Source organism: Pocillopora verrucosa, chromosome 14 (genome assembly GCF_036669915.1).
Source record: "Pocillopora verrucosa isolate sample1 chromosome 14, ASM3666991v2, whole genome shotgun sequence".
Lineage (NCBI taxonomy): Eukaryota > Metazoa > Cnidaria > Anthozoa > Scleractinia > Pocilloporidae > Pocillopora > Pocillopora verrucosa.
In genome coordinates, this window is record NC_089325.1 from 9,841,466 (window position 1) to 9,868,767 (window position 27,302).

At 39.1% G+C, this 27,302-nt stretch overlaps 1 protein-coding gene across 1 annotated transcript; it reads left to right on the plus strand.

Annotated features, from left to right (window-relative positions):
• The first annotated feature begins 4,983 nt into the window (after positions 1 to 4,983).
• LOC131797824 (uncharacterized) lies at positions 4,984 to 25,277 on the plus strand. The gene is made up of 16 exons (XM_066161720.1): positions 4,984 to 5,195; positions 6,462 to 6,657; positions 6,743 to 6,816; positions 6,915 to 7,018; positions 7,260 to 8,560; positions 11,621 to 11,767; positions 12,322 to 12,476; positions 13,361 to 13,918; positions 16,367 to 16,389; positions 16,807 to 16,894; positions 17,063 to 17,169; positions 18,421 to 19,278; positions 19,670 to 20,058; positions 20,645 to 20,785; positions 20,925 to 21,079; positions 21,861 to 25,277. Exons 2-16 carry the CDS (start codon positions 6,655 to 6,657, stop codon positions 22,009 to 22,011), a joined length of 4,254 nt encoding a protein of 1,417 aa, XP_066017817.1. The 5' UTR covers positions 4,984 to 5,195; positions 6,462 to 6,654; the 3' UTR covers positions 22,012 to 25,277.
• The last annotated feature ends 2,025 nt before the right edge of the window (positions 25,278 to 27,302 follow it).

Sequence of the window (27,302 nt, forward strand, 5' to 3'; positions counted from 1 at the left end):
CCTGTATATCACTAATTCTGGGTCAGCTGCTTGCAGATTGTTAGAGCGTGAGTGAGAGAAAGCGGGTACGCATCGAAAAAAAGCAGCTTTTTTCGCGCGCGCCTGGCTTTTGCACTCCCGCGTGTTGGCCTAATTTACTTGAGCAGTCCGTTCTCAGATCACCGATCATGTGATTCTCGAGAGACCTTCATGAACGTCTTTGAAAACTTTATTAAAACTGTGAATTATTGAATTATCGAGTTAAAATCAGTCTTCTATTTGTTAAAAGTGGCTCAACTAATTATGCAACTCAAACCACAAACTACTTTCACGATAGCGCTCTCAAATCAAATATTTCTTTGAAAACTGCCCTTTATGTAATTGGAGAATGCAGCGCTTAGGTCGCAGCGGACTTTGATCGAGTCAGTCGTTAAACTAAAACCAAAGGAATCACAACGGCCGATCAGAGCAAAAAAAAAATCACAACGAGTCAGTACGAACTCAATGTGAAAACAAGCACACTGCTGGAAGCGCGGGAAAACGCAGGAGACCAGATAGAGATTGGCGGTGGTTTGTATCTGTGTGGTTCAAAAAGTGGCTTGCGTTTGGCCGACTAATCACAGGGGAAAGTGAAGCAAAACCATAGTTATCACTTTCGACACTGCAAAGAATAATTTTCAACCGGGGGTCGAAAGAAATCCAGGACTACATAAGCTTCTGCTTCACCTCGCTCTGTGATTGAGCCAGAAAACTAGCGCCATTTTCTCAACCAATGAGATGCAAAATTACTACCAATCGTGGCTTCGTCAGCCGCGTTTTCCCGCGCTTGTGGTAGTTTGCCTGTATTTTCTATGAGTTCTCAGTGGCTAATAATGACGCTATCCTTTGTTACGATTAATGGCATTTAGTACGTTAGTTTTGGTCACTTCTCTACTCACTTAAAACGAGCCACACTTAGAAAACAACTGTTACAATGGTTTTTAAAGGAAAATTTAGTTTGTTCATTTCAGTGATCTTAAATCGTGATACTAACAACTATAAATCTCTTCTTTGGCATGGTGCACACAGTTTACTAAATTTTAGGATATAAATTGTTCATGAATTGAATTTAAGTCGCAATTGATTTTGATAGCCTTAATTTCCACGTAATTAACAGAGGGGATTTTTAATTTCCACGACCCAAATTTTCATTATTTTTGCCTCAAATATCCTATTCCAATTATTTTTTTTTGGACAATAATTTCCACCTTTATTTGCGCTAATTTAGGTCTTGTTATTTATCAAATAACTTAATTAACAAGAGCGCTTATTTTCTGTGGTAAGATAGTCTATGGGCATGCCAACTCAAATGATTAACATATGGATGCTTTCTCGTGCCCCCCTTCTCTAAGAAAATCAAAGGCTCCGAGGAACTACCTCATGGTGTGTCTTAATACTCTCAAATGACCAGTTGATTATTACGTGTGCACGTGTGCACGTGAGCTCTTCGTTTGTGAGTTCTATAAAGGGTGTATTGCAATCAAGGATTGAGCGATAACTAGGAAAAAACCACCTTGATCATTTCAGCCGTACGACCGAACGCTTCACCTTACTAACGCTATAGAATGCATTAAATGTGACGGTCGCGCTATGGTACCGAAGGTCAATAATTAGCTGAAAGCAATTAATGAATTTCTTTGTTAAGAATTTTTATATATATTTTCCGTTTATTCATTTACCACATAATTTGTCTACTTCATACGTGTCAAGCCTGTTCCAGGTCCGGTCTCCCCTGAGCGATGGCGAGCCACAGTTCCGTTTGGCCGGATTTCCTAACTATAGTTCGCAACAATAACACTGAATGTTGATATTTTTACCAAAGACCACTCCCATCTTGTCGTCACGATATAATGGGGCGAATGCGTTGACGGGTATCTTAATCAAAGAATCCTGTTCATTTAGAGTGCACTTAATAGCGCATCATGTTTTTCTTAAGTACATCCCAAATATAGAAATGCTTTTGCTTAAGTCGTAAGTTAAAAATATCTTTATTGGCATCAAATTCTCTTGGGGTATTTTATCGATGCAGGGTATGGATCACTATACTACTTTGTTATGGACATTCATTATGATCATCTATGCATGGAGAGAGAAAGGAGGGTCCCACATTGAAAAGGAGATGATTTGCGGGTTGAAATAAGGGAGTGGCTAAAACCACCCCAGGCTAAATTGACCATTCTAGGAGCCTATAAGGTGCGGAGAAAAAATGAAAATAATTTAAGAAGAAGGGGCGTTAGTTTGTTGAGATACACTTACGAGATAGTGCTCTGCTACCTAAAGGACTCGTTAAGAATTTTAGGCAGTCCTCCCCCACTCGCTCCGTGTCGAAAAAAATATTGTTCTTAATGAGATAGTGATTGTTTTTATTAAATAATTTGATTAGTGAAGGTATGCTCTGCTTTATCAGCTCTCTTAAAATGCCACGTTGGCGTCTGAACGAAGATTGTCATTCCTTGAAATGAAAAAAACAACTTGAAATGTTATTAATTGCCTGTATAGTCAAAACATGGAAGTGCTCTTTCAAATAAACATTCAGAAGTGAAGTTCATTAGCATTTTAATTACTTGTTTGAATTAGTCTGGTCTGTGAAATATTTTTGTGGATAGCTGGTTGGCAAAATGGATCAACAACCTTCTAACGACCTATGAGGGAATTCATCTGGAATTTTCTCCGCGCGGTGTAGCGAATAACCAGTCGGAAACGATTAATTAAGAAAGGACGGTTTTTAATCAATGCCGCGTACATTACTGGAAAATATAGTACCTCTTACGTTGCCATATTACAAAGGGCTGCGAATTTAAATATCTCGCCTCACAATAAAATTTTCTGCCATTACCTCGAGACAGCATTGCATATGGAAATTTTCATTTGTTAAGCCTGAGGGAACTCACGGAAACTCAAACTCTGCTTTTGCCGCAAGAAGTCCTGCTCAAGGATATTATAGTAAGTGTTATTTATTAGTTATTTTGAATGTGCTCTTCTTTTGGAAAGAGTTATTGGACGGAAAGATATGAAAGAGAATTTTGGCAACGTCGACGTCGGATAGCGTGTTGATGTTATAAGGTCACCCGAACGAACATGAATATTATTATTTTCAACTACTAATACATTTAAGCCAACATGACATGTTTATCTAGAAAACACTATATCATATGTTTGTCATGTGTAGATGTAACGTCACACTTACGCATGGACATTGTGTTAGCCCAAGTTTGGCTTGAAAATCGAACGGAAACACACGGAAATAATAGCAAACTTGCTTCGCTTGCTTTGCGGCTTGAAACGAAACTTGTTTATCAATAGAAGACGTCTAATTTCAAAAAGTTCATATCAAGAAATGCGATGGGCGTTTGCAGACCCGAAAATGATGGAAAACATGAAGTTCGTTGAAAGCAACACGTATTAATTCTTTAATAGGTTTGTCCTAATTAACTAGATACATCTGAGAATTTCAAATATGTTAAATGCGAACCTTGGTGTATTTATATGCATATAGTCTACAGCAACGAAATCGTGTAGAATTTGCTGAAATATTGAGAAGTTAACGTTGGAACAAAGTATTCAGTAATATTGAGTGTACCTTACCAAATCCTGCGAGGTCCCAAGTCGAAGTCAACACTGCAACCTTAGAATATTTTTTCGGAAAAAATCGGCATATGTGGAGTTGAACAATGGGAAGGTACAGATGTATTGTATACTCAATTTAAGGGGTAACACTTCCTTAGGAAATGCTACAGATACAGATCTTTATTTACAGACAAAACCCAATACGAAGACCACAACCCGGGAGGTAAACTAAATAAAACGCGAAACATAAAAAATTGTTGCATTGGGTACGTTAAGCGCGTTGGTTTCAGTCCAAAAGCACGGGTTTTGAGCGAATGACACTCTTAATTGTTTTCCATAGCTAGAATTTCGTTTCCACAAAATCAGAAAATGAGACTTTAAGCTTTATGACGAAATTAATCGCCTTGTGAATTTATTGGGGGGAAAGAGATGTTTTCTGGGTTATAGAGAGTTGATATTTTTACTCGGGGTTTCTACATCAGGTAATGATTTGGGTCACGGTAGATACTTCTTTCAACTGAAGTGCTCGAAATTTCGAGAAAATAATTACAGTATCTGATTTCTGAGAAAAAAAAGCTTTAGATGAGATCACTTTTGATGGTTTTAGTTAATTTAAGAGAGAGGTTTGTGAATTGGAGTTATTTCGTGAGTTACAAAAGAATGCTGAGTTTGTTGGTTAAGTAGCTATCCCTTCGAATGTTTTGTATCAGAGTCACATCGAAGGAAAGTGTGGCCGATAATGTTGTTATTTTTCTTGTCACCTGCGAGTTGCACTTTTTTTCAATTACATAAAAACATTTTCTTTGACATTCTGCTTTTCACATGTGTTTTTGATTTATAATTGATAGCCGTGAATATAAAGTGCTTACTTAGAACACCGGGACTTAACGTGGATGGGTTTACACTACTGGTAGCCAATGAAATCAGATTTTGTACCAGGAGCTCCTTCACGTAATGAATTTCAAAATCACCGATTGTGTCAGATTTCCGACATAGGATCTGTGTAAATATTAGAAGCGATCCACAAGTTGGGTATTTTCTCTACGAGATTTTATTCATTACCTTTGCTTCAATATTCTATGATACCCGATATTGTTTTCCATTAATCAATGAAAGTCCTTTCCAAAAACCTTTTTAACACATGGATTCCAAATGCGCACTAAATGGAGAATCTTTTGTACTGAAATCGATAGTATTGAAATTCAATTTTGTCACTTTTCCGCGGAATTTCCGAGACCGTTAAAAAAACGTTTACTAATTTTGTATAACAAACTGTGTAAAGGGAAAAGCTACATAACAAAATAAAAACACTTTCCTACTTATTTTCTATAGGGTAACGTGGCACTGCTATTTTCGCGCTAAAAATTTACATCCTTTCAGCCTTAAAACGTTTATTCAAATTACGAACTTCCCTCAGCCCACCGCTACCTAGCAACCGCGGTTGCTTCTACGTAGGTCATATTCACTTGAATTTAAAGGAACTAAATGAAAACTGTGATTGTCAAGGAGTAAAATCTGCTTCTTCTCTATACTTCTGACTGGCACTGCCGAGGTTTGGCTGTGTATGCGTGGACTAAATCAAACAGAATTCGTTTTAAAGCTCTCAAAAGGTAAGCCCATTCATGCGTTAATTGAACTTCCGTAGTTTACAAAAAATCGCGCCTGGAAAGATTTGTTTCATGTCGAACTTTTGCCAAAGTAATTTCTAAATCAAGGCACAGTGCCTCTGTGAACTGGTTTTTCGGTGGACCTAGAATAAAGCTATTGATCCAACATATTACCACCAGTGTTTCCAGCATACCAGTTCGACGCAAAGTGGTTATTGAAAGCCGAAACAGATTGATAAGATATCAACAGCAACCTCGGTAAATGTGAAGTATTCAATTTACTTTATTTTATTATAGATCTTTTCTGTGTCTTCTTAACTACATAAATCGCCAGCTAACGCCGTGAGTTTAAAACGCACATTGTCATGAAAACCGTTGAAGCCTTTCGAATATTCGCAACTAACGTCAAAATAAGGGCGACTCATTCAATTTTTTTCACCAAGAGGTCGTCGAGTTCATTATGCATTTATGGATTCTCGACGCGAGCGGGCAAAGAAATGACACTCGTTTGACAAATAATTATATTAATGGCTTTTCGGTAACCGTATTTGGTCCATGAGCAGTTAAGCTAAAACACGTATGGCCGTATTTACAAGACGCAACAAGCACGAGGGCATTTAATATCCGTAGATTTTATTGCCCCAACGGGACGCTTTCATAAATATCACATGTTTAATTTTAGGAGCAACTGGGTTTTGAACTTTCAGAATTGCTCATGTACGAGATGGTACTTCGCACACAATAAGCTGTCACGATGCCTGTTCAATCAGGATGTTTTATATCAAACTACAAAGATATGGCAATAAAATCCTTCATTGTGGCGTCACATTTTTGTGTTGCCTCGAGGGTTTTAAATCCCTAATTGACCTACGCGTTATGAAACAGAGTTCGCGATCGCTGACGACAATTTATCGTTTCTGAATAATCGCAAAAAAACGTGCAGAAAAAGGTAATTGTGCTTACTGATATGGAAGGACACAGGAAAGATATTCTACGCGATAAGACTTCGACACCTAAAGTATTGCAGAGCGAATTGTTTGTTTACTCTGGGAACTGAATGCGGAGAATGCGGAGAAAATTGGATGAATAAATCAGAATTTCTGTCCTCGACTTTGTTATGTTTCGTGCGAATTAAAGCTTATCTATCGTGTGAAGTTTGCACTATAAGCCTTGTTGATACTTTGGCAAACGCAAATGCAATATCAGATGTTTTGAGCTGAGGACGCGCAATTAGTCTTAGTAAATTTTGACAAGCCGGTTGCTTTGCAGATACGATGCTAAGGTGTCTTATTGACAAAGACACTCCAAGGCGATTGGATTTCCTGAGCTATCAGTAATTACAGCCTAGATGCTTTGGTAGATACAATGACACGTGACTAACACCTAAAACAATCAGGAAAATCATTAAGAGAGCGCCGCGAGTTTGACACAGAGGGCTGAACTTCTCGAGTGCAGCAGAAATATGGTAAGATCTCCTTGCTCTCGTTTTCAAAGATCGCTTGAGTTATCTGTGTAGCGTGTTACCAACTGTATCTTTGTTTCTCTCGCAGTATGGATTCATTCACTGTGCACTAGCTGACTTGGTCGTTTCTAAGTTCGGCGAAGACGTTTGGCGATCTATCGTGTAAGGAGACAATAATAGCTTTTGGAACGCTTAAATGGATTGTAAGTGGAAAAGGGCCCTGTATAGTGCAATTATATTCTTTTTGTTTTTCTCTTCAGCGAGAAGGCTGGGGTAGAATTGGACGGCGGATCATACCTTATTCACAAAATTTACGATGATGAGGAGACCTTGAGTTTGGTCGCTGCGGCTTGCGAGACTCTAGGTATGCAATATAGTAAACTGTTCAGCTCGTATTTTATTGATTACAAACAGGTTTTGAGATAGACGAAGTTCGCATGGGCTGATATACCGTAAATCGCCTTAACAAACATTCCACTCGGTCTGAAACCAGGGTTATCGCATAAGTAATTTTATCTCGCGAGCTCTGTGCATTTTACATTTGAAATTTTTAATAAAAACAAAAAAAACCCTGAAAATCTGCTTCGTAAACTTATTTTGAACAGCTCTGCCTCTGAACGCTGTTTTGGAAGCTTTTGGCTCACATTTTCTGGACTACTGTCTGCAGACCGGCTATGATCGGATTCTGAAGGTGCTGGGAAGAAATCTGAGAGATTTCTTATGTAACTTGGATGCACTCCACGATCATCTCGCTACGATTTACCCAGGAATGGAAGCACCGTCGTTTCGCTGTACTGAGACGCCCGATGGAACATTGCTCCTCCACTACTACTCACGGAGGCAAGGGCTGGAGCACATCGTTATTGGAGTCGTTAAAGCGGTAGCGAATAAAATGCTCGACACCGAGGTGGAGGTGTGCGTGCAGCAAGCGCGCTCAGACGAACGTGGGCATGTGGTGTTCTCAATCAGAGAGACAGGCTGCACAAATGCAACGCAATCCAAGCTTGGGCTACAGGCCTTTGATTTAGATACCATGGCAGATAATCATAGTGCAATGATGTCATTGGATAGCGAAAACATGGGCAAGAAACGGCGAGGAGGGCTCAGTTTGTTGTCATTCTGCAAAGCTTTTCCATTTCACGTGATGTTCGATCGTAAACTCAACATCACGCAAACTGGGGTTGCCATGATGCGCCTTCTGGACAAACGGTTCACGACTGCTAATTCATTTTCGTTCAAGGAAATTTTTGAACTGTCAAGACCGCGTATGGAATTTGCGTTTGATTCTGTTCTTGCGCATATAAATACAGTGTTTATTGTAACAGTAAAACAGTCCGCGCTGCGATTTGCGGCGGATACAGTGTCCAACGTGTCAGGCAGTCCAGAAGATCGGAGAATGAGTATTGCAAATCCATTATTACGCCTCAAGGGTCAGATGATTTACGTTCCCAAGAACGACAGTATTCTATTTCTGTGTTCCCCTCGGGCAAATGACTTAGACAGTTTTAAGAATCTGGGTATTTTTTTCAACGATATACCTGTTCACGACGCTACGCGTGACTTGATTTTTATGTCACAGGCGAGAAGAGCCGAGCGAGAATTGGTGGAAAAGTTGGAAGAAACTAGCAACGACCTGAAGAAACTGGAAGTTAAACTGACGGAAAACAAAAAACGCACAGACGAATTGCTGCATTCTATTCTGCCCCAAGAAGTCGCGGCTAAACTGCGGTTGAATCAACCGGTGCCCGCGGAAAACTACAAGCTGGTCACGATCCTTTTCAGCGACATCGTCGGGTTTACAGCGCTATGTTCCGACGACAAAATTGTTCCCATGGACATCGTGCGGATGCTGAACAAACTTTACACCTACTTTGACATGTTGAGTGGGATGAACGATGTTTACAAGGTAAGAATAATAAACTTCTTTTTTGCCCTTTAAATCTGCTTTTGTGTTTGTGGGAGAGATGGTCGTTTGTGATTGACAAGTGTTTACAAAACGCTGCAAAACTAAGCCTGCGACTTTTTTTCACCGTTGGTGGCTCTGTTGTTTATAATAAACCTTCGATCTCCGTTCATCTCCTTTAGCGGGTTTATATTTTATTAGCGATGACAACGCTGATCTCTTTGAGTCTCGCGCCTGAGATGTAACTGTCACACACACGCGAAGATAATATTTCTTTTAAATTCTGTCAGTTCTTCTGCAAACAACTGTCTGTTCTCGTTGTTCGCACATTTCTATAGACGCGTCAAACAACAGAAATCTGTCTCTTTTATGCCTTTATTGTCTGAATCTTATCGTTTAGCATCTTAATTCGTATTTCTTTTCGCATTACTATCAATAATTAATACTGAAAGGTTTGCCGCAGCATTCATTTTCATCGACACAATATTCTTTTCTTATCATCTCTATTTTTTGTCCAAACTTTTTATGCAAATATCGCCTCCCTTGATATTTGACTACTTTGACAGTCCCACTTCTTTGAGACGCTTTTGAGACTTCCTGGATAAAAGCGTTTTATTTGCCATCTCTCTTCGGCTATGACCCCACGTAACAAATTATTTTATCTTCACGATAAACTTATATTTTGGCAATGGACTTCAGTTTGCAACGGCCAAAAAAACTTATATTCTCTGTTGGAACTCTTCTGCAATTTCGACTCCGGATATTTCCACCAGAACAAAATGTTTATTTGCATCCAAGAGGAAAGCAGAAAGATTAAAAGCTTAAGGTTTAAATCAAAACAAAGCACGCACATACAGCATTCATTAAACCACATTTTCAATAGCAATACGTAACCTACTATTTCAATATAAGAGGGATTTTTTTTCCGATTTTCCACTTACGAAATTCCTAAAGGCAAGTGGAAACGCTACACTGGAGATCGAGTGATAAAAAGTTTTCTTTATTACCCTCCAAACGTCAATCTCTGTTTTCGTCTTTTTTTTCCAAGAAATTAATAGCTTATCAGCATGGTTTTAATGTCTACAAAATTTACACTGAAAAGTCCATAACATTTTTTTGTCATCAGTTATTTTGACTATTTTCGAAGGAATAATATTTTTACGCTTCAAATTAATAATGTTATTTTTTTTGTATATGATAGTCTAATCATGGTTAGCGGTAATAGAAAATAATATGTCTTCCATCTATACCGAGATAATGTTTAAGATTAAGATTATCAACGCGGACATTGTCAAGTTTTGTCGAATTTACGAAGGGCCTCTTTATTAAACTAATAATTTTATGCCAATATGTGCAAAGTTTTGGCGCCTATTAAAAAAAATTCTCATTTTTCAATTCAAATGTGTGGGAGTGTCTATGAAAAGAAGACTCCAATAGATCTCATTTTCATCAGTTTTTCCGTTTATTTTTAGTTTGCAGTTTAAATTATGAATTTTGCATGAACTGACAAAATTTATAGATTATTCATATGCGAAGTGACAAGATATTTCTTAAGGAGTTTGAACTGAATCTATAGTTCACATTTTCTCGATCACATAGAGTCCTCATAGCTTGGGAGTAATCCGAGGAGAAAGATCTAAGGTTTCTCAAGGGAAACGAATAAATAACACTGATAGATTAATCAATATATTTTTCTTTGCGTGTTTTTACGTTTCCGTGCTATTTATAACAAACAGACAACCTGCTGCCTACGGGCAATTTTTTTGTGTTTACAGTTAATGCTTTATTTAAAAAAACTAATCATTGTATTTTTTACGGGAACATCGAACGTTGGCTGTAGGCGGTTAATGGAGCAGACAACGAGTTCTGAGAGATTTGAATTTACCTCTGTAATCATTACGCGCTCTGAGCGAAAGGATTTTTGCAGGATACAAAATCAGTATTTAGAATTAGCTATGTCATTTATCTGATCCAACAAAATCATCATTTAAGACCTTATTGGGTCCATAGCCGCATCTTATCAAAGACGGTCATCTCATCATGAGGTGCGGCATTTTGGAGAGAATTTGCATGCGTTGATTGCTAGGATTCTGTAGCTTATGAATGAAAATTGATTGGAACCCAACAGAACTGAACGAGAGAAAAGAAAAACGACTCAAATGCCCTTTAAACTACAAAGTTACAGTCAGAATCTTAAATCACTTCATTTCTATCCTTTATCATCAAAAACGAGAAAAATGTGGTTTCAATGTTTATAATCTGTAATGCCTTTGAAGTTTCAGGGGTGTTTTATTGCTTTATCTGTATAGCAAAAAAAAAAAAAAAACTGCCTAACTCAGCTAACTTCAGTCTGGCAAAAAAAGGAAAATGAAAATTAGAAAAACATTTTTAAAATTTATCTCCAATCAGAATAGTCTTCCGCTCCTTGGCCTAGATCCTTTCAAGATTAATTTTTAATTTTTTTTATCCCTAGGATTGAAGAGGAGGTGTACTTAACAACTTACAGCCGAAACTAAAATTAAATTTTGCCTTTATCACTTTTATAATACCGATAAAATTTGAATTATTCATTTTGGCATAAAAAGAACCAAAACGGGTCTTTCTCCATGGACAATCGATGTGTAAACTAAATAATTTTAAAAACAATGACTTTGAAATAGCATCCACCAATTTTTTTCCCCCACAGGTGTTGGGAATAAAAATTGTTCTCTTCCTTCACTTTAATTTTTGGATTATGACGAAGTTCGATTCGTTTTCTTCGTGCTTTCATGTAGTGTTGTTTTTTGTATTGCCTTCGTTCTGTGAGTAAGATATTTCTCAGAGATCACTCAATGTTGAGTTAGGAATAGGGTTGTTTAGTTTAGAGTCACACTTTCCTCCCATTGTTCTCAGATACGCATAGGATTAGGGTTTGAAAGTGCTTTTTCTTTATTTAGCTTAGCAACCGTTGCATTTATAGATTCGCCTGCCGCGGGGCTTAGCTGCAGCTTTCTTCTCTTAGCAGTTATTAAAGCAAGAGTGGTAATGTATTCATTCTCCAAGTTGTTTCTTCTCATCACTTAGGTGGAGACAATTGGTGACGCTTACATGGTTGTTGGAGGTCTACCAAAGCCATGTGACAATCATGCAGAGAAAGTAGCTCACATGGCATGCTCAATGATGGAAGCTTCTCGAAAGGTTTTGTCGCCTGTTGACAAAACTCCTCTCAAGGTATTAGATGTGATTTGCACTAATTACACATATGATAATTCAAGAGACAGAACTTTCGTTTCTTGAGCGGTTCCGAGAAAGATGAGCATAACTTCGGTACGCCCAATGCGCCATCCCGTATTCCAAGGCGCACGACATCTGGGTGTGGAGCAAGTACCCATGGCTAGTGGCAAATGGCAAGGATGGGATGGGATGGGATGGGATGGGATGGGATGCGATGCGATGCGATGCGATGCGATGGGAAAATTTGTGTGATGACGACCCCCCTATCTTTCTTCCTTGCTCGTATTCACTCACTAGGAGTCTGTCATAGGTTATAAAGTTTACAGGCAGCCAAAGTTTGCAGGAAGTCATTAATTTAGCACTACTGCGCAAGTAGCTAAGTTCGAGGGAGACTCGTTGAAAGTGAACAAGGGGGATGTCTGTTTATCAAACAAGAGGTAGCCCTCCTGACCATCCCCCCTACCCCACCCCCAGTTCAATCCCGCGGCAAGGTCAGCCGAGGCAAATTGTGGTAACATGGGAATCACTGGGAACGTTTATTTCTTTGGCAGATTCGAATCGGAATTCACAGTGGGTCGGTTATGGCTGGAGTTGTTGGCAAAATGATGCCCCGCTATTGTTTGTTTGGAAGCACTGTCACACTGGCGAACAAGATGGAATCGGGAAGCAAACCAGGATACATAAACGTCAGCTACGAGACTAAACGGTGAGGAGAAATAAGAGCTGACGAAAACAGCGGCAAAGGGACAAGTAGGCTTGTAATGAGAATCATGTTATTCATTAAATTCCAAGATTTCCGATACTTAAAAACAAAGCTATTCTGAATGATTGATTGTCTGACGGATGCATTGACAGACAAACTAATTGATTTGTTAACTGCGCGACGGACTAAATGACTGACTGAGAGGTTTATTGGCGGACTGACTGAGCGACTGACTGACTAACTGTCTTACTGACAGACTGACTGACTGGCTGACTGACTGAATGACTGACTGATTGACTGACTCGTTAGCTCACTGACTTGCTGGCCGGCTGTCTGATTAACCTACTTGTTAGCTTACTGACTGACTGACTGACTGGCTGATTGACTGACTGGCTGACTGGCTGACTGGCTGACTGGCTGACTGGCTGACTGGCTGACTGGCTGACTGACTGACTGGCTGACTGACTGGCTGATAGACTGACTGGCTGATAGACTGACTGGCTGACTGGCTGACTGACTGACTGACTGACTGGCTGATAGACTGACTGGCTGACTGACTGACTGACTGACTGACTGGCTGATAGACTGACTGGCTGATAGACTGACTGGCTGACTGGCTGACTGGCTGACTGGCTGACTGGCTGATTGGCAGATTGACTCACTGACTGACTGGCTGGTTGACTTACTTGCTAGCTTACTGACTTGTTGGCCGGCTGGCTGACTGACTCATTGACCAATCAACCGACTCGCTGACTGATCGACAGACATACTGATTGATTGACAGATTAAGCGATTTTTGTAATATTCTGAGAAGACATGATATCCGTGGTGGACTCAAGCACTTAAAATATATTAGCTATAGATGCTTTTCGTTTCCTTCTGTACAGCTTTCTCAAAGGTTCCTCTGAATTCGAGTTCATTCCTAACACGGAGATCCCCAACCCACTACCATGCTTCTTCCTGATCAGGAGCAAGAACGCAAAACAACAAATGTCAATTCTGGATATCGCTGCATCCGTTGCACCGAACAACATCTGCATGTTTCGGTCCCCGAGGACTTCTCCGACGCACTCTCCAGCGATGAAGCGAAGAAGTGATACAGGACCTGCCGCTTACCGCAGTAGCTCCCCAGACGGCCCGCCCCAGCGAAGAATCAGCTCGGTTGACTTCGCCTCCTCGGTTAACGAACGGCTGGAAAGTTTGAAAAAGGACCAAGGAAACAAGAACACTAAGAAACGGAGAATAACGGTAACCTCTCTGTGTCCTGTGCGCAAAGCCAACAGCTTCAACAGAGACGACAGTATTGACGAAGCTGCGGATGATGACGAGGAAATAGAGGACAGTAATCTTGACATTAAAAACATCAATGGTGACGCTTCCCTGATCGGAATGGATGAGGAGTCCTTGACGGAATTGGTAGAGCTAAGCCAAAAAATTGAGACTACGTTATAACTGAGGCGTATGGCTAGTACTCAGTCCCTTTCATTGGAAGAAATTAGGTTAGGGAACTATTCGTCGTCTTCTGTGGATGTAGACCTTTTTCTTTGAGAAAATTAAGGCACAGAGGAAACGGGCTTTCCCCGCGTGGCCGCCAGCGGGGCTCCCAGGAAATTACCCCTCCAAATAGGATGTAAATACGATTAGCTACCCAAGTTTTCAAGATGAGGAATAAGAAGTCATTGTTTCCGAGTTGCAAGCACCATTGAAGCAGTATTTACCCATGAACTGATCTAAGACTTCAGACACAAAGTCGCCATTCTTTTTCAAAAATTATTATTTTTTGAATCATTAGGTTTATACAAGAGATAAACGAACGAAATGTTTAAAAATTTAGCTGAAAAATTTACAATAATCCACATCTTTTCATCAGCGTTATGAAAAAATTTCGATACGTTGCTAAGCGACAATTTGTGAGATCACTTGCGTTGTACAAAAGCTTACTAAATACACTTAAAAAAAGACCTAAATAATTTCTCTGCATCATTGAAGAATCGAAGTTTTGGAGCACCTTGACAGATCTTCTGAAACCTTTATTTGGCAGTTATTTTGGTTGCCATACAGTCTCTTTTAATTTATCGGCGAATTTGGTGTTGTGTATAAATATGTCTTTTCTCATCACCTTTTTGGTGGAAGTTGTATTCAAATTGTGAGGAGAAGCTAATTTTCAATCATTTCTTGGAGTGTAAGGAATATAAGTAATATAAGATTACTCCTGACCAGAGTCATATGTAATTTACGCAGTGTAAATAATACTCGAATCTAAGGCCCCTGCAGATGTATCTTAGGAATATAAAAATGGCTAGAGCTATATTTTTTAACTGCCACAGATTTAGCGTACAATTATTTCATTCAGTTGTTGCCTAAGTATGTGAATATATGATTCCTTCTCTCGTTCAGAATCCTTTAAAGACACTTTAAATGAAAAGCAAGTCAACACTTGTGTGACAATGTTAACAGGAACCCGTTTTCGCGGGCTTGTGAAATCTTAAACTTTGAAAAAACTGAAAACATTGAACCTTCATTTAAATAACAATATCATAACGAAACTTGTGACTGATGTTTCTTTCATTTTCGGTATTCTGTTATAAGAGCGCTTTTCGATTGAATGTCGTAAAAACCAAAACGAAAATAATCGCAACTGCCAATCTTAAGGAAAGAAAAGATCCTGAAGAACCAATGAGAACTTGAAGAACAAACAAACAAACCGCCTAAAGCGCGGGAAAAACGCGGGCAACCAAGTCGTGATTGATGTTCAAACCGCCTAAAGTGCGGGAAAAACGCGAGCAATCAAGTCATGAGTGGTGTTATTTTTACATCTGATTGATTGAGAGAGTGATGATTCACAGAGCATAGTAAGCAAGGACAATGCAATGTCAGATTAATATCGACGCTAATGTGAAAATTGCTCTCTTAGAGTAGGTTGGATAAGCAAGCCTGTACTAATGCATTATCCTGACCTCACGCTTGGTCAATAACTTATTTTTCTCAATAAACTTTGAAACAGTCTTTTGGGTGAATTAGCAAGTGATTACAAAATTTTTATGTCAAATATTTGGTATTTTCAAAGAGTCAAAGTGAACCCCTCCCCCCCCCCTGCAACCCCCCCCGAACATGCATTCTTGCGGTAAGCATATATCACCTTTCAAGGGAGAAGCACATTTTGTGGCTCCATAAGAATTTCTCGAGAATTCGCAAAGGACGGGTTTGACTGGCAGTTGAACCTGCATGACTAAACTGCCTACTTTGTGAACTATTTGTTTGCTCTCTAATGCTTTAAAAAGTCGGAAGGAGATAGTGTCTCGTGATTTTTAACACACATTTTCAAAGACGGAGGTTGTCATTAACAGTTCTCTTTTACAAACGCCGGCTTGTCGTTTTTTAGTGGAAGGACTGAAACGAATTTTGGAAAACGGCGACCTGAGTGTTTGTTCTCTTTTGTAAATCTTTTGCTTCCCTCCCGTTTAGCGGAAAGGAATCGATCCGGAAACACCACGTGTAGGTGCGAATTCTTTTTGAAAACGGAGAAAAAAAAAATACAGTTTCTATTTTCAACAATATCCGGATATGCGGTACAGCGTAGCGGAGGTCTGAAGCGAGGAAAACAAGGTGGGGGGGTCTTCCAGTTGTTTACTTGGAACAGCTGAACTTAATCGGTGCATTAAGGCGGCGGTTACGAGATTTCCATCTGTGCATTTCCATATCACAGGATAGTTTGAGCAGGTCGTCTGTTCTCACCGCAAAGGAATACGTCTTATTCACTGAACTGACTTGTAACTCCCCTACCCCACCCCTCAAGAGTTTTTATGTCGTCTGTCTCTTCCCTCATTTTGGCGTAAGTGTTTTTTTTTTGTTTTTTGTTTTTTGTTTTTTTGTTTTTTTATCTTCTGGTAAAGGAACAATGTTGGAGAATGTAAAGGTGAGCTCCAACATTATCTTAAAAGATGGTCAAATGCGATATGATATGCAGGTCGTTTGAGGTGAGTGTTATTTTCTCTAGCAAATTCCCGCCATTCCAAATTTTTGGCGCCTGGCCAATGTAGCAAGTATGAGGTTGATCAGCAAATAACAATATTGGTTTAAAGTGTCATTTTTTCGGCGATATCAGTAGATTTGATTCTTTCCAGGTAAGCTTATCTTAACGGATATGTACGAGTCTGAACCAATCGAAACAATTTGTATTAATGAGAATGACCATTATTATGCAAAATAGGTGACATTTGTTATGGACGTTTATTATCAGTGTCACTAGAAAGTGTCCAGTGTCAACTCTGCTCCTTAGCTGATACATCTATCGACTGCTCGGGTTGTGTACATCTTCGCCTGGCATCCTGACGAACTGTGACCATGTACGGCTTTGTAAACCAAGCTTTGCAAGATTTAGTATTGCGAGAGAGCAGCTTCGGAACTTGGGAAGAAATACTGTATGTATAACAAAACAGATTTCGTTTGTGTACTGCTTTTTGTGATCAGCTATACAGTGCGCAAGCGACGAATCTCGCGCGAAGGAAACAACTGCATTGCTCGTGTATCCGTAAAAGCGAGAACTTCGCTTAAGCGTGATTGATTACTGTTAATCTTTATCTCCTTAGGAAGAAAGCAAATATCGATTTAGGAGAAACAGGAGAATTCAATCAACGGCGAATATATGATGATCAAAATACGTTTGACCTGCTAAGAGTCGCTTCGGAGGTTCTGGGTGAGTTTACATTTGGTTCTTGTATTGGCTCACTGTTATGGTCACGGTTGGGTTTCTATTATTACCTGTCTCCGGATCTGTGGTTGAATAGATGACCCTCGTTTTCTGAAGAAGCTAAATATCGGCAAATGCTGGTCAACGCGTTAGAAATTGCGGTATTATTTATATTTATTTATGCCTTTGTGGAATGGTTTAGTTCTGAATGTGACGGTGAATTAAAAGCAATTGCACGAAATCATATCACTTGGCAGTGTTGTTTGCGAATTTGGACAGAGAGTATTTATAAGCCGAGATGACCTCTTAAGACAAGTTTTAACGTTGTGAAAAAGAAAATTATATAGACTGGATCGGGAGAAAATTCATATTTTTTGCATACATCTTGTTTTTGTTTCCTAAAGAGCTTGGGGGTTTGCAACTTTCTCAATCACAACTGCAAATTACATGCATATTCTAGAAGTGATTCATTTAGATTCTGAGAAAGCTTTGTGACAAAACTTTTTAAAAGAGCAGTTTCTATTAGTAATGCTAAAGCAGTAAGAAGCCAAATGAATTCTTTCGTGCGCTAATCAAAATTTATTTTTTAACAAAGACTAATGCGATCAAGCATTTATGTACATCAAGCTACTCATCCATGCTTGTAAATAATGCCGCGAGTTAGTATGGTACGTTAAAAAGTATAATGGCGCAAAGATTTCAGGGTATTCTCTAGAGGAGGGATTTGTCTTTCTGTTCCACAACTTATGTGATGACAATTTTGACAATTGCAGTAGATCGATTTTGACACGTCTTACAATAGATTATTCAAATTGACACCAGCATTAGCAACTACTTCAGATGAAAAATACCTTTTGCACATAGCATAAGACAATCTGTGTTTTTTCCGGCAGATTAATCTGTAAGGCCTTCTTTTATTTGATTTTGACTCTTGCAGCTGCCAAACAACACATTGTTTTTGGATTTAAGCAAATTCTTTTTGTCTTCAGGAGCATTTAGGGTTCCACCCCTTCAGTGCCAAGATCTCATTCTCCATTCTCCTTCTTGACTGCCATATATTCTATTAATGTACCATCTGAGAATTTGGTTTTTAAATCAAACAATATCCCTTGGATGTTGTTATAACTTAGTTTGCCCTCTTCCTCTCCCTTAGGATTTTAAGCCTATTCTTCTCTAAGCAGTGACCCATACTAAAATTTTTAATCTACAAACTTTGCTATTTGAATATAATTAATTTGTCTTACCAACTTTTATTAGGGCTATCGCACAATGTGATCTTGGAGAAGTTTGGGGAAATATTCTTTGAGTACTGCCAAAACTCTGGCTACGAGAAGATGCTGGATAGTCTTGGAAGCAACTTAAAGGACTTTTTCAACAGTCTAGATGCACTGCACGAGCATCTGCTGTATATTTTCCCTGGTATAAGAGCACCTTCATTTAATGCCAAAGATAGTCCGGATGGCAGTGGGATAGAAATCTATTACTATTCTGAAAGGTCAGGCCTTGAGTATATGGTTGTTGGTGTTGTGAAAGCCGTGGCAAGAGAGGTCTACAATGCAAAGGTGAATGTTGAGGTAGCTGTGTCTACAAACCAGGAGAAGACTTGGTCTAAGATTGTTGTTACTCCTGAGAACTATGAAGATATAATGCAACTTAAACAACACGACGAGCAGATTCAAAAGATTGAACAGAAGTTGGAGCTAGTTACATTGGGGTCTTGCATCAGTAGTCAGACTTTCTGCCAAGCATGTCCCTTTCATATTCTCTTTGACAATGAAATGGTTATTTACCAAGCTGGAATTTCATTGCTGCGAGTTTTGCCTTCCATTAAAGTTGGTGAAACTAAAGTGGAAGAAGTGTTTGAATGTATTCGTCCTCACATTTCACTGACATTTGATAACATTTTACAATTTATCAATAAGGTATATGTTGTTAAAACAAAAGAAGGACTTTTAGACTCTGCCACCTTGACAACAGTTTCTGAAGATGATGTGGGTACCTTAGATTTTCCTACGATGAGATTTCGTGGTCAAATGATGTACCTTCCTGAATGTGACAGCATCATGTTCCTTTGTTCTCCAAGTGTTCTCAACCTGGATGGTCTCAATGAAATTGGTATGATTCACTTTACATAAAACCATTAGTCTTTGAGCAGTTCGTCCTTTTTTGTGAGGTCCATCACTTGAGTTGGTTACATCAATTTTTTTTTTATAATTTTGTTTTACTTGCACAACAGACTTTGTCAAAAGCAGGGATTGCTCATAGTCTATAAACCCATAACCCCCATGGTCACAATACAAATTCTCTTTCAAAGTCTTTATACTTTTAACATATAGTATGTAGTTATTCACTTAGGTTCAGGTACATTGAGGTTAAGGTCTGCTGTCTGCAAAATGTGAAGGAGAATCTTGTTATCATTCCTGTCAAGTAAATTTTAGTGGCATCTGGCTCCCATAACAGCCCATGTGAATCCAAATATTGATACTTGTTTTTATTTACTCTTAAGGTTTGTACCTGAGTGATATTCCAATTCACGATGCCACAAGAGATCTCATTCTACTCTCTGAACAGCACAATGCAGAATCACGTCTTTCTCAGCGACTAGAGATACTGACTGACAAGCTTCAGCAGACCTCACGTGAGCTGCAGCAGGAGCAGCAGCTTACTGATAGACTCCTCTACAGCATCTTACCGACATCAGTTGCAAATGACCTCAGACTGAAGCGACCAGTAATGGCCAAAAAATATGAGATTGTGACAATTATGTTCAGTGGTATTGTGGATTTTACAAATTATTGTAATCAGAGCAGTGAACCAATGGAAATTGTGGAACTTTTGAATGAGACCTATATCAGGTTTGATGCTCTGGCAGACAAGAACAATGAAGTTTTTAAGGTACAATATAAGAACAAAAACTTTTGGGAAAACAGGTATACATTGCTATTTTAGTAGAATTGTCTCTACTGAAAAACCAAGCTAATTCTGGCCAAAGACTTCCCTGCCCTAAGCATAGGAGGCAGCCTGTTAGCAGGCAAGGGAGAAGCTGCTTTCAAGCCCCAGAGGTGGTCATTGTATTGTGTCCTTTTGCCAGACATGTTGCCTATTTCCAATGAGGAACATGAATAGGTATGAAAGAGATATTTTGGAAACTCAGTGAGAGATTGGGGGGGGGGGGGGAATAATCTGAGATGGATCTGTGACCCAATTGAGGAGGCAAAACAATACTATGACTTATTTTATTCCTGGAGAAGAAAAGATGCTATTTGTTCTTGTAGCCACTGCAAAGGAGAGCCACTGACCTTATGGTTAGCAGGCTCAACTCTGTGTTAAGAATCCTGGGTTTGAGACCAGGCTGGGTCATTGTGTTGTGTTCTTGAGCATGGCACTTTACTTTCATAGTGCCTCCTCTACCCAGGAGTACAACCTGGTTCCCCCCATGATGTGAGGCGTAACCTTACCTTACCTTATGCTCATTTTACAGGTTGAGACAGTTGGAGACAAATACATGGCTGTGAGTGGGTTGCCAACAAGGTGCACAAATCATACTGCTAACATTGCAAATCTTGCTCTTGACATGATCGACATTGTTCAGGAAGTGAATGCACGTGGTAGAAAGATGCAGGTAATAGTATGTCTTTAAAAGTCAGCAGATGCAATCATGCTTACATGGAATTGGGGCTGTTCAAAGTGTGATTATTTTTATTTTAGTTAAAGTGATAACTTATGTGTGAACTCCAAGAGATGTGTTTTTCTCATGTTAGATCACAATTGGAATTCATTCTGGGGAGGTTGTGGCTGGCGTTGTTGGACAGAAGAAGCCCCGCTACTGTCTATTTGGAAACACTGTCAACCTGACAAGTCGCACAGAAACTACTGGACTGAGAGGGAAGATAAATGTGACAGAATATGCCTACAGGTCTGTCACTGATTGGGATTAATGAGTTTGAGTTATAGGTTTATAGGTTAACCAACCCATATTTTGTCTCCTAAAGCCCCCCTCCCCCCTCCCAAACTTTGAGCACCTCCCTCAGGGATACCACCCCCAAGGAATTTGGCCTTTCACTCCCCTTCCTCAGTCACCAACCATGTTTATTGGATCCCCCACAGTAATACCACCCCCAGAGATTTTGGCTTTTCCCTCTCCCCTCCTTAGTCATCATACCCCTAGGGATCCTACCCCAGGGATTTTATCTGCAGGGAGTTTGGCTTTTCCCTCCTCCCTAATAAGTCACCAGTTGTAATTATTGGATCCACCCTCAGGAATACCACCCTAGGGATTTTGCCTTTTCCCTCCCTCCTTCCTAGTTACCAACCATAATTATTGAATCCTTCTCCAAGGATCCCAACCTAGGGATACCACCCTCAGGGATTTTGCCTTTTCTCTTTTCCCTCCTCCCTCCTCCCTCCTCCCTCCTTAGTCACCAGTAGTTATTATTGAATCCACCCCTAGGGATGCTACACCAAGGATTCCATCTGCAGGGATTTTGGCTTTTCCCTCCTACCCAAGTGATTCCATTAGCAGGGATTTTGGCCTTTCCCTTCCCCCTCCTCAGTCATCAGCTATTATTAATTTGATAATGAATTTAAATTTGGATAGTAATTTACATGTTGCATGTTGATCATGAATCAAGGTGTTTAGATTCTGGGAGTGAAAAGGTTATTTAATGACTACAATTTGTCACCTTCTTTCACTTCAGATCGCTGCTGTGCCAGCCACATGATCGTTTTGTGTTCAAAAAGCGAGGACCTGTTACTATGAAGGGAAAAGCAGAACCAATGATAACATACATCTTGCAGAGAAAGGAAAGCAGTGACATGCTTAGGAGTGTGATGTGCTCAGGGTTGTAGCTAAGAAAAGAGGCTGGTGGCTGAAAATTCAAGTAAGGCAGCTCAATGATAGTGTTTGATATCGAACAATTGTACATGCGTTATGTCAGAAGTGCCTGTTGTGCTTCACCAAGTGACTGCTGGCCAATTTTTTGCAGGCAGCTGGTGCTTAGCAACAACCCTGAGTATCAGTGTTGTAAAATCATGCCAGTAGAAAGAAAATTTCCACTTCCTTGCATTTATCCATTAGATAATCAAAAGAAAATCCTAAAGGCAATGTAGACAACAGTAAGGAAGGTCCTAAAGGCAATGTAGACAACAGTAAGGAAGGTCCTAAAGGCAATGTAGACAACAGTAAGGAAGGTCCTTAAGGCAATGTAGACAACAGTAAGGAAGGTCCTTAAGGCAATGTAGACAACAGTAAGGAAGGTCCTTAAGGCAATGTAGACAACAGTAAGGAAGGTCCTTAAGGCAATGTAGACAACAGTAAGGAAGGTCCTTAAGGCAATGTAGACAACAGTAAGGAAGGTCCTTAAGGCAATGTAGACAACAGTAAGGAAGGTCCTTAAGGCAATGTAGACAACAGTAAGGAAGGTCCTTAAGGCAATGTAGACAACAGTAAGGAAGGTCCTTAAGGCAATGTAGACTAGAGTAAGGAAGGTCATTTTGTTTAGCTATTTAGTTTTATTTTTGTTTTGTTGTTTGTTTGTTTCTTTTTTTTAATTGTGAGCACTAAACTTAAAATTAGGATAGCAAACATTTTACAAAAAGAACATTTCTGAATGTGGAAGATATGATGAAAAATAGTTTAGCTGGACTTTGGGCCAGAATATCTGGCTCCAATTCCAGACCAGATCTGTGTCATGTTCTTGTGTATGGTACTTTACTCTTGCAGTATCCCTTTTTACTCAGAGGTGTAAATTGTTTCTATGGAACTGTTAGGGAAAAGTAATGAAATGAAAGGGGGGGGGGTTGTGGGGGGAACTTGCAACGAACCAGCATTGCATCCAAGGTGATGTTACAGAGATTTGGATGAACCTTTTGACTTTAATATTACCTCTGATGAATGTTAGAAAACTTTTTTTGCCCAAGATGAGCAACATGAAACTGAAGAAAGATTGTGCTTTGTTTTTCCAAGTTAACTTGGTTTTCAGCTTCCAAATTTTTCTAGTCTTGCCTCTGTTTGCTTACAGAGAATTATATTTCAAATTTTTATTGCTATTTCTCCTTATGTCATCAGTACATTGTCCCTCAAACTAGGTGGGGGAAATAGACAATTTGTATCTGCTTAGGAGCATCATCTTGATATTGAAAATATGATCCTAACTACTTTACAATGACAAAAATAATATTAAGTAATAAAAAGCACAGATTAGATTGTGAGAGTTCAAGGTCTGAGCTGTTTTGATGGTATTTTAATATATTCCATAGCTAATGGTCAGTTGAAATATTAAGATGTTAGGTGACTCAGCCCCTTTAAAGTACATACTGTAAATAATTATATGACTGAGTCAAGACTAGAGTTTATCAAGTATGGCTTCCAGCCCATAGAACACCCAGTTTTTGAGACGAGGAAGTATAAATTCTCCATACTGTTCTCTATACATTTCCTAAGGTGCTGACAAGGAGAATTTGTATAACAATCAAGTGTTTCTTTAGTTGGTGATTATTTCCTTTCTTCTTGTAACTTTAATGTGTGTTCAGTGGTGATATTGCAAGGAGAAATTAGATGCTGGTCAGTCTTTGATATTTAAGGGTTAACCTTTTGATAGAAATGATATAGTGTTTTATTTTTCAACTTAATGTCATTCGGTGAAATTGTTTTCCTTTTTCTTTTGTATTCAAAGGTAGAGGTATTCTCAAACTTGAATTTTTTTTCCATAGAGAGAGCTCATAGATGACCTCATTGACTGTGTATTAATATGCAGGGTTAATCATGAATTTTAAAATAACAGGGCAGCTCCTTGTTTTAAAACCTTGCATTTTGCCAAACTGAAAAAGGAACATGTTGTAAAGAAGCAAATTTGCAAATAGTGCAATAGCAAGCTTCAGGAGGTTATTTTAACTCTTTTACTGCCGAGACCTGATTGGTAATTCACCCCTCTAGCTGCTCCACATTTCTATGTAAATTGGTTATGAGAATTTGGTGTTCAATCAAGATAATATCTTGAACCTGATAAGTTTGAGTTATCTCACTATCTGTCTGCAGGGTAGTGTATGGATTCTTCAGGGAGAAGTTACATGTTTATCACTTCTGGGAGTTAAAGGGTTAAGGGACGCCTATTCTAGGGTAGTTTTTATTCAAAGATTTAGGGTAGTTTGAGAATTAGTTATTTTGTCTTTTATCATACTTTTAAAATAGCTCGTTTTAGTGTTGGATAAATTGGAAATTTAGCTCTGAAATTGGTCAGAGAAGGGATGTAAGACATCATTGGTATTTTAATCCTTGCACTCCCAGGAGTGACCAAAAATTAATTTCTCCTCACAGTATCGGTACCTTTTCATGTAGAAAGGTGACTTGCAGGTACGAAGACTATCAACCAGGTGACATGCTTTGATCCAACACCAAATCCTCAGTTCTAAAATTGAAAGAAATGAATGGAAAACTGACAGGAGAATTGAGGTTTTGATTTTGGGAGTGAAAGAGTGAAGCCAAAACCTGTATTTATACGCCTGAGAGCGTAAGGTTATGTTAAATATAATTATTTCATTTGAAGGGAATGGTAAGACTCTCCATATGTACACATGATTTCATACGAATATCGATAGTAATAAAGGTGATGATTTAACGTCATGTTGTAATGACGACGCCTTTTGTAATTACCTACGTATTTTGTAACTACGGTTGCGGCATTTTGTATTAGTTTGCGTATTTTGGTGTAAGAACTGCATCATTTTGTCGTAATTGTTTGTCGACGCAATTTGTGACAACACCGTGACGCAAATTTTAATAATATCAACTTTGTCACAAAAACATACAAACAAGTAAGGAAAAATGATATTATTAAATTAGTGACAAAGTATGACTATTAGGCCTCATTATTTGGATATGGACAGATTATAGGGCTACAACTTTGATATATAGCGTTACTTGCGTTACTTGCAAACAAAGGTTTAACTCCACTTCCATTGAAATGGACATCCACTTCAATCAAAATGTTGCCACCTTTATCACAAAATGAGCTGTGTTACAAAATGCCGCAGAACAGTGGTTAAAATTAATGGTTGTACAATTGTATTTATTTTCTCAACCATATGATTGGTTGAATAAAAATTAAGTCAAAGTCGTCCGATGAACACGAGGAACGTGGCAGTGTGGATGTGGGCCTGAACGCGCATGCTAAAAGTAGCGTCTTGTACAGACGGTCGGTAGCAGTGTCCTTTTTTACGAAATTTTCTCTTCATGATTGGCTACCAACTTTTTTAAACTGCGAATGGTGTTTAGCTGCACCATTCGCGCGCGCTGCGAGCTCCGCTTTCAAATAGGCTAATCACAGCACAGGCAGCTCAAGCTCCAGCAGTGAGATGATCATCTTGCGTAATAGGAGTCATAAGAGTTTGTATGGGAATATTTACGACCCCTCTTAGGAATCAAAAATAGAGTCAAATTCTCGATTAAAAATACCTCACCTTCCTTTCAAAGAACATTACTTGTTTTGTGACCGCTTACTTTGTTGCAACGAGGCCATTTTAGAGCGTTATCCATTTCTAGATTTACTGCTCCTAAGAGAAGGAGCCCTTCTCTTAGAAGTAGTAAACCTAGAAATGGGTAACTCGGTGAAATGGTTTCTTTTAAACATAGTAAGCGGTCAGACAACAAGCGATGCACTTTGGAAGTAAGGTGAGCTGTTTTTTTTTTATTGAAAACCTGTCTGCATTTTACTTCCTAAGAGCGGTCGTAAATATTCCCATAGTAACTGCTATATTTTCGCTACGACTCTAATAACGCAAGATGGTCATCTCACAGCTGGAGTTTGGGCTGCCTGTGATCACAGTTGTTGAGTACCAGCTAGTTACAGTTAAGCGCAGTGGTTTGTAAGGTGTCGCGTATCCTGTCAAGCTTATCACCTGAAGAAGACTCGATGTCAAATGCGGTCGAAACGCTACGATCCACTCCGGAAATGATAACATTTTGAGACAAACGAGCATACGTCATTGTAAGGGTAGTCACCCCGATGGATAACCGCAACCTTCTCTAAGATAATGACAAACGTAAATGGGCAGACTTGGACACAAATAAAATTAAAGCATGAAACACGAAATTACTTCATCTTAGAAAATTTTGCTGGAACTTTGATCCCCTAGCTATGAATTTCTCGGGAATGGCCGCGTGACTGAGTACACTCCCCACGTGTAGAGATACTAAAGTATATTTTATACAGCCCGATATATAGTATCACAACTCAAATATTGATGCAGGGCAGTCAGCTAAGGAAAACTGATTTGACATGAGATTGTGTTAACCGCTTGTTCATCCTAACTCAAGTTTGATGTAGTACACTCTTTTGATAATTTCAAGAAACGTTTCAACAAGAGGAGAAGCGCAGACTAGACTATATTTTTTTACGGTGATCTAAAGGTTTATGAGTTGTAATATTTAGGCAGATATTGATCATCCAAAGAGGTCAATTCAATATCAAGAGCGGTGACTGATAAAATTTAAATGAGCCGTCCTAACTTTTCCCTGACTGCCCTTGTTTGAGTTTTCACACACAAAAAAATTAAAGCATCCCCCAGTCGATTAAAGTGCACGATTAGCCTGAAGCCCGAACCTGTCGCATAGTTTACTTAGTATTTGTTTCCAATTAAGCTTATGACTGACTCAAATCCTTTTCCGACCCAGTCGTACCAGTTTCGGAAATTCAGATAATATGGTGAGAAAACACTCTTCAGTTGAAAACAGCTGCTTTCAACAGTCAGAAAACAGTAATGAATATTCATGACAAGATAATCAAACTTTTCGCCTATAGTTTTAAAGAAGCACTTTGATGTAAACGTCTCGTAAATAAAAAAAAAACCGTCAGACAAATTGATTTCTTTTGTTTGGCTAGAGTATTCCACGTCTTAGAGCTATAAGGCGTCGAGAAATTCGCTTCACGTTTCTAATACAACAGGTAAGGAAGGTATCGCCATTATTTTGTCTTTAATGTTTCATCTAAGCACGGGTAGTCCTTTCATATTTGTACAGCCTGTGACTGACCCAAAGACAAGCTTTTATTTATTTCCTTTCTTTGTTCTAATGTCGAAGCTGATTGGTCCATTCGCAGTCCTGATCACTTGCTCCGCGCATGGCTACTAAGGTTTTGCGGAGT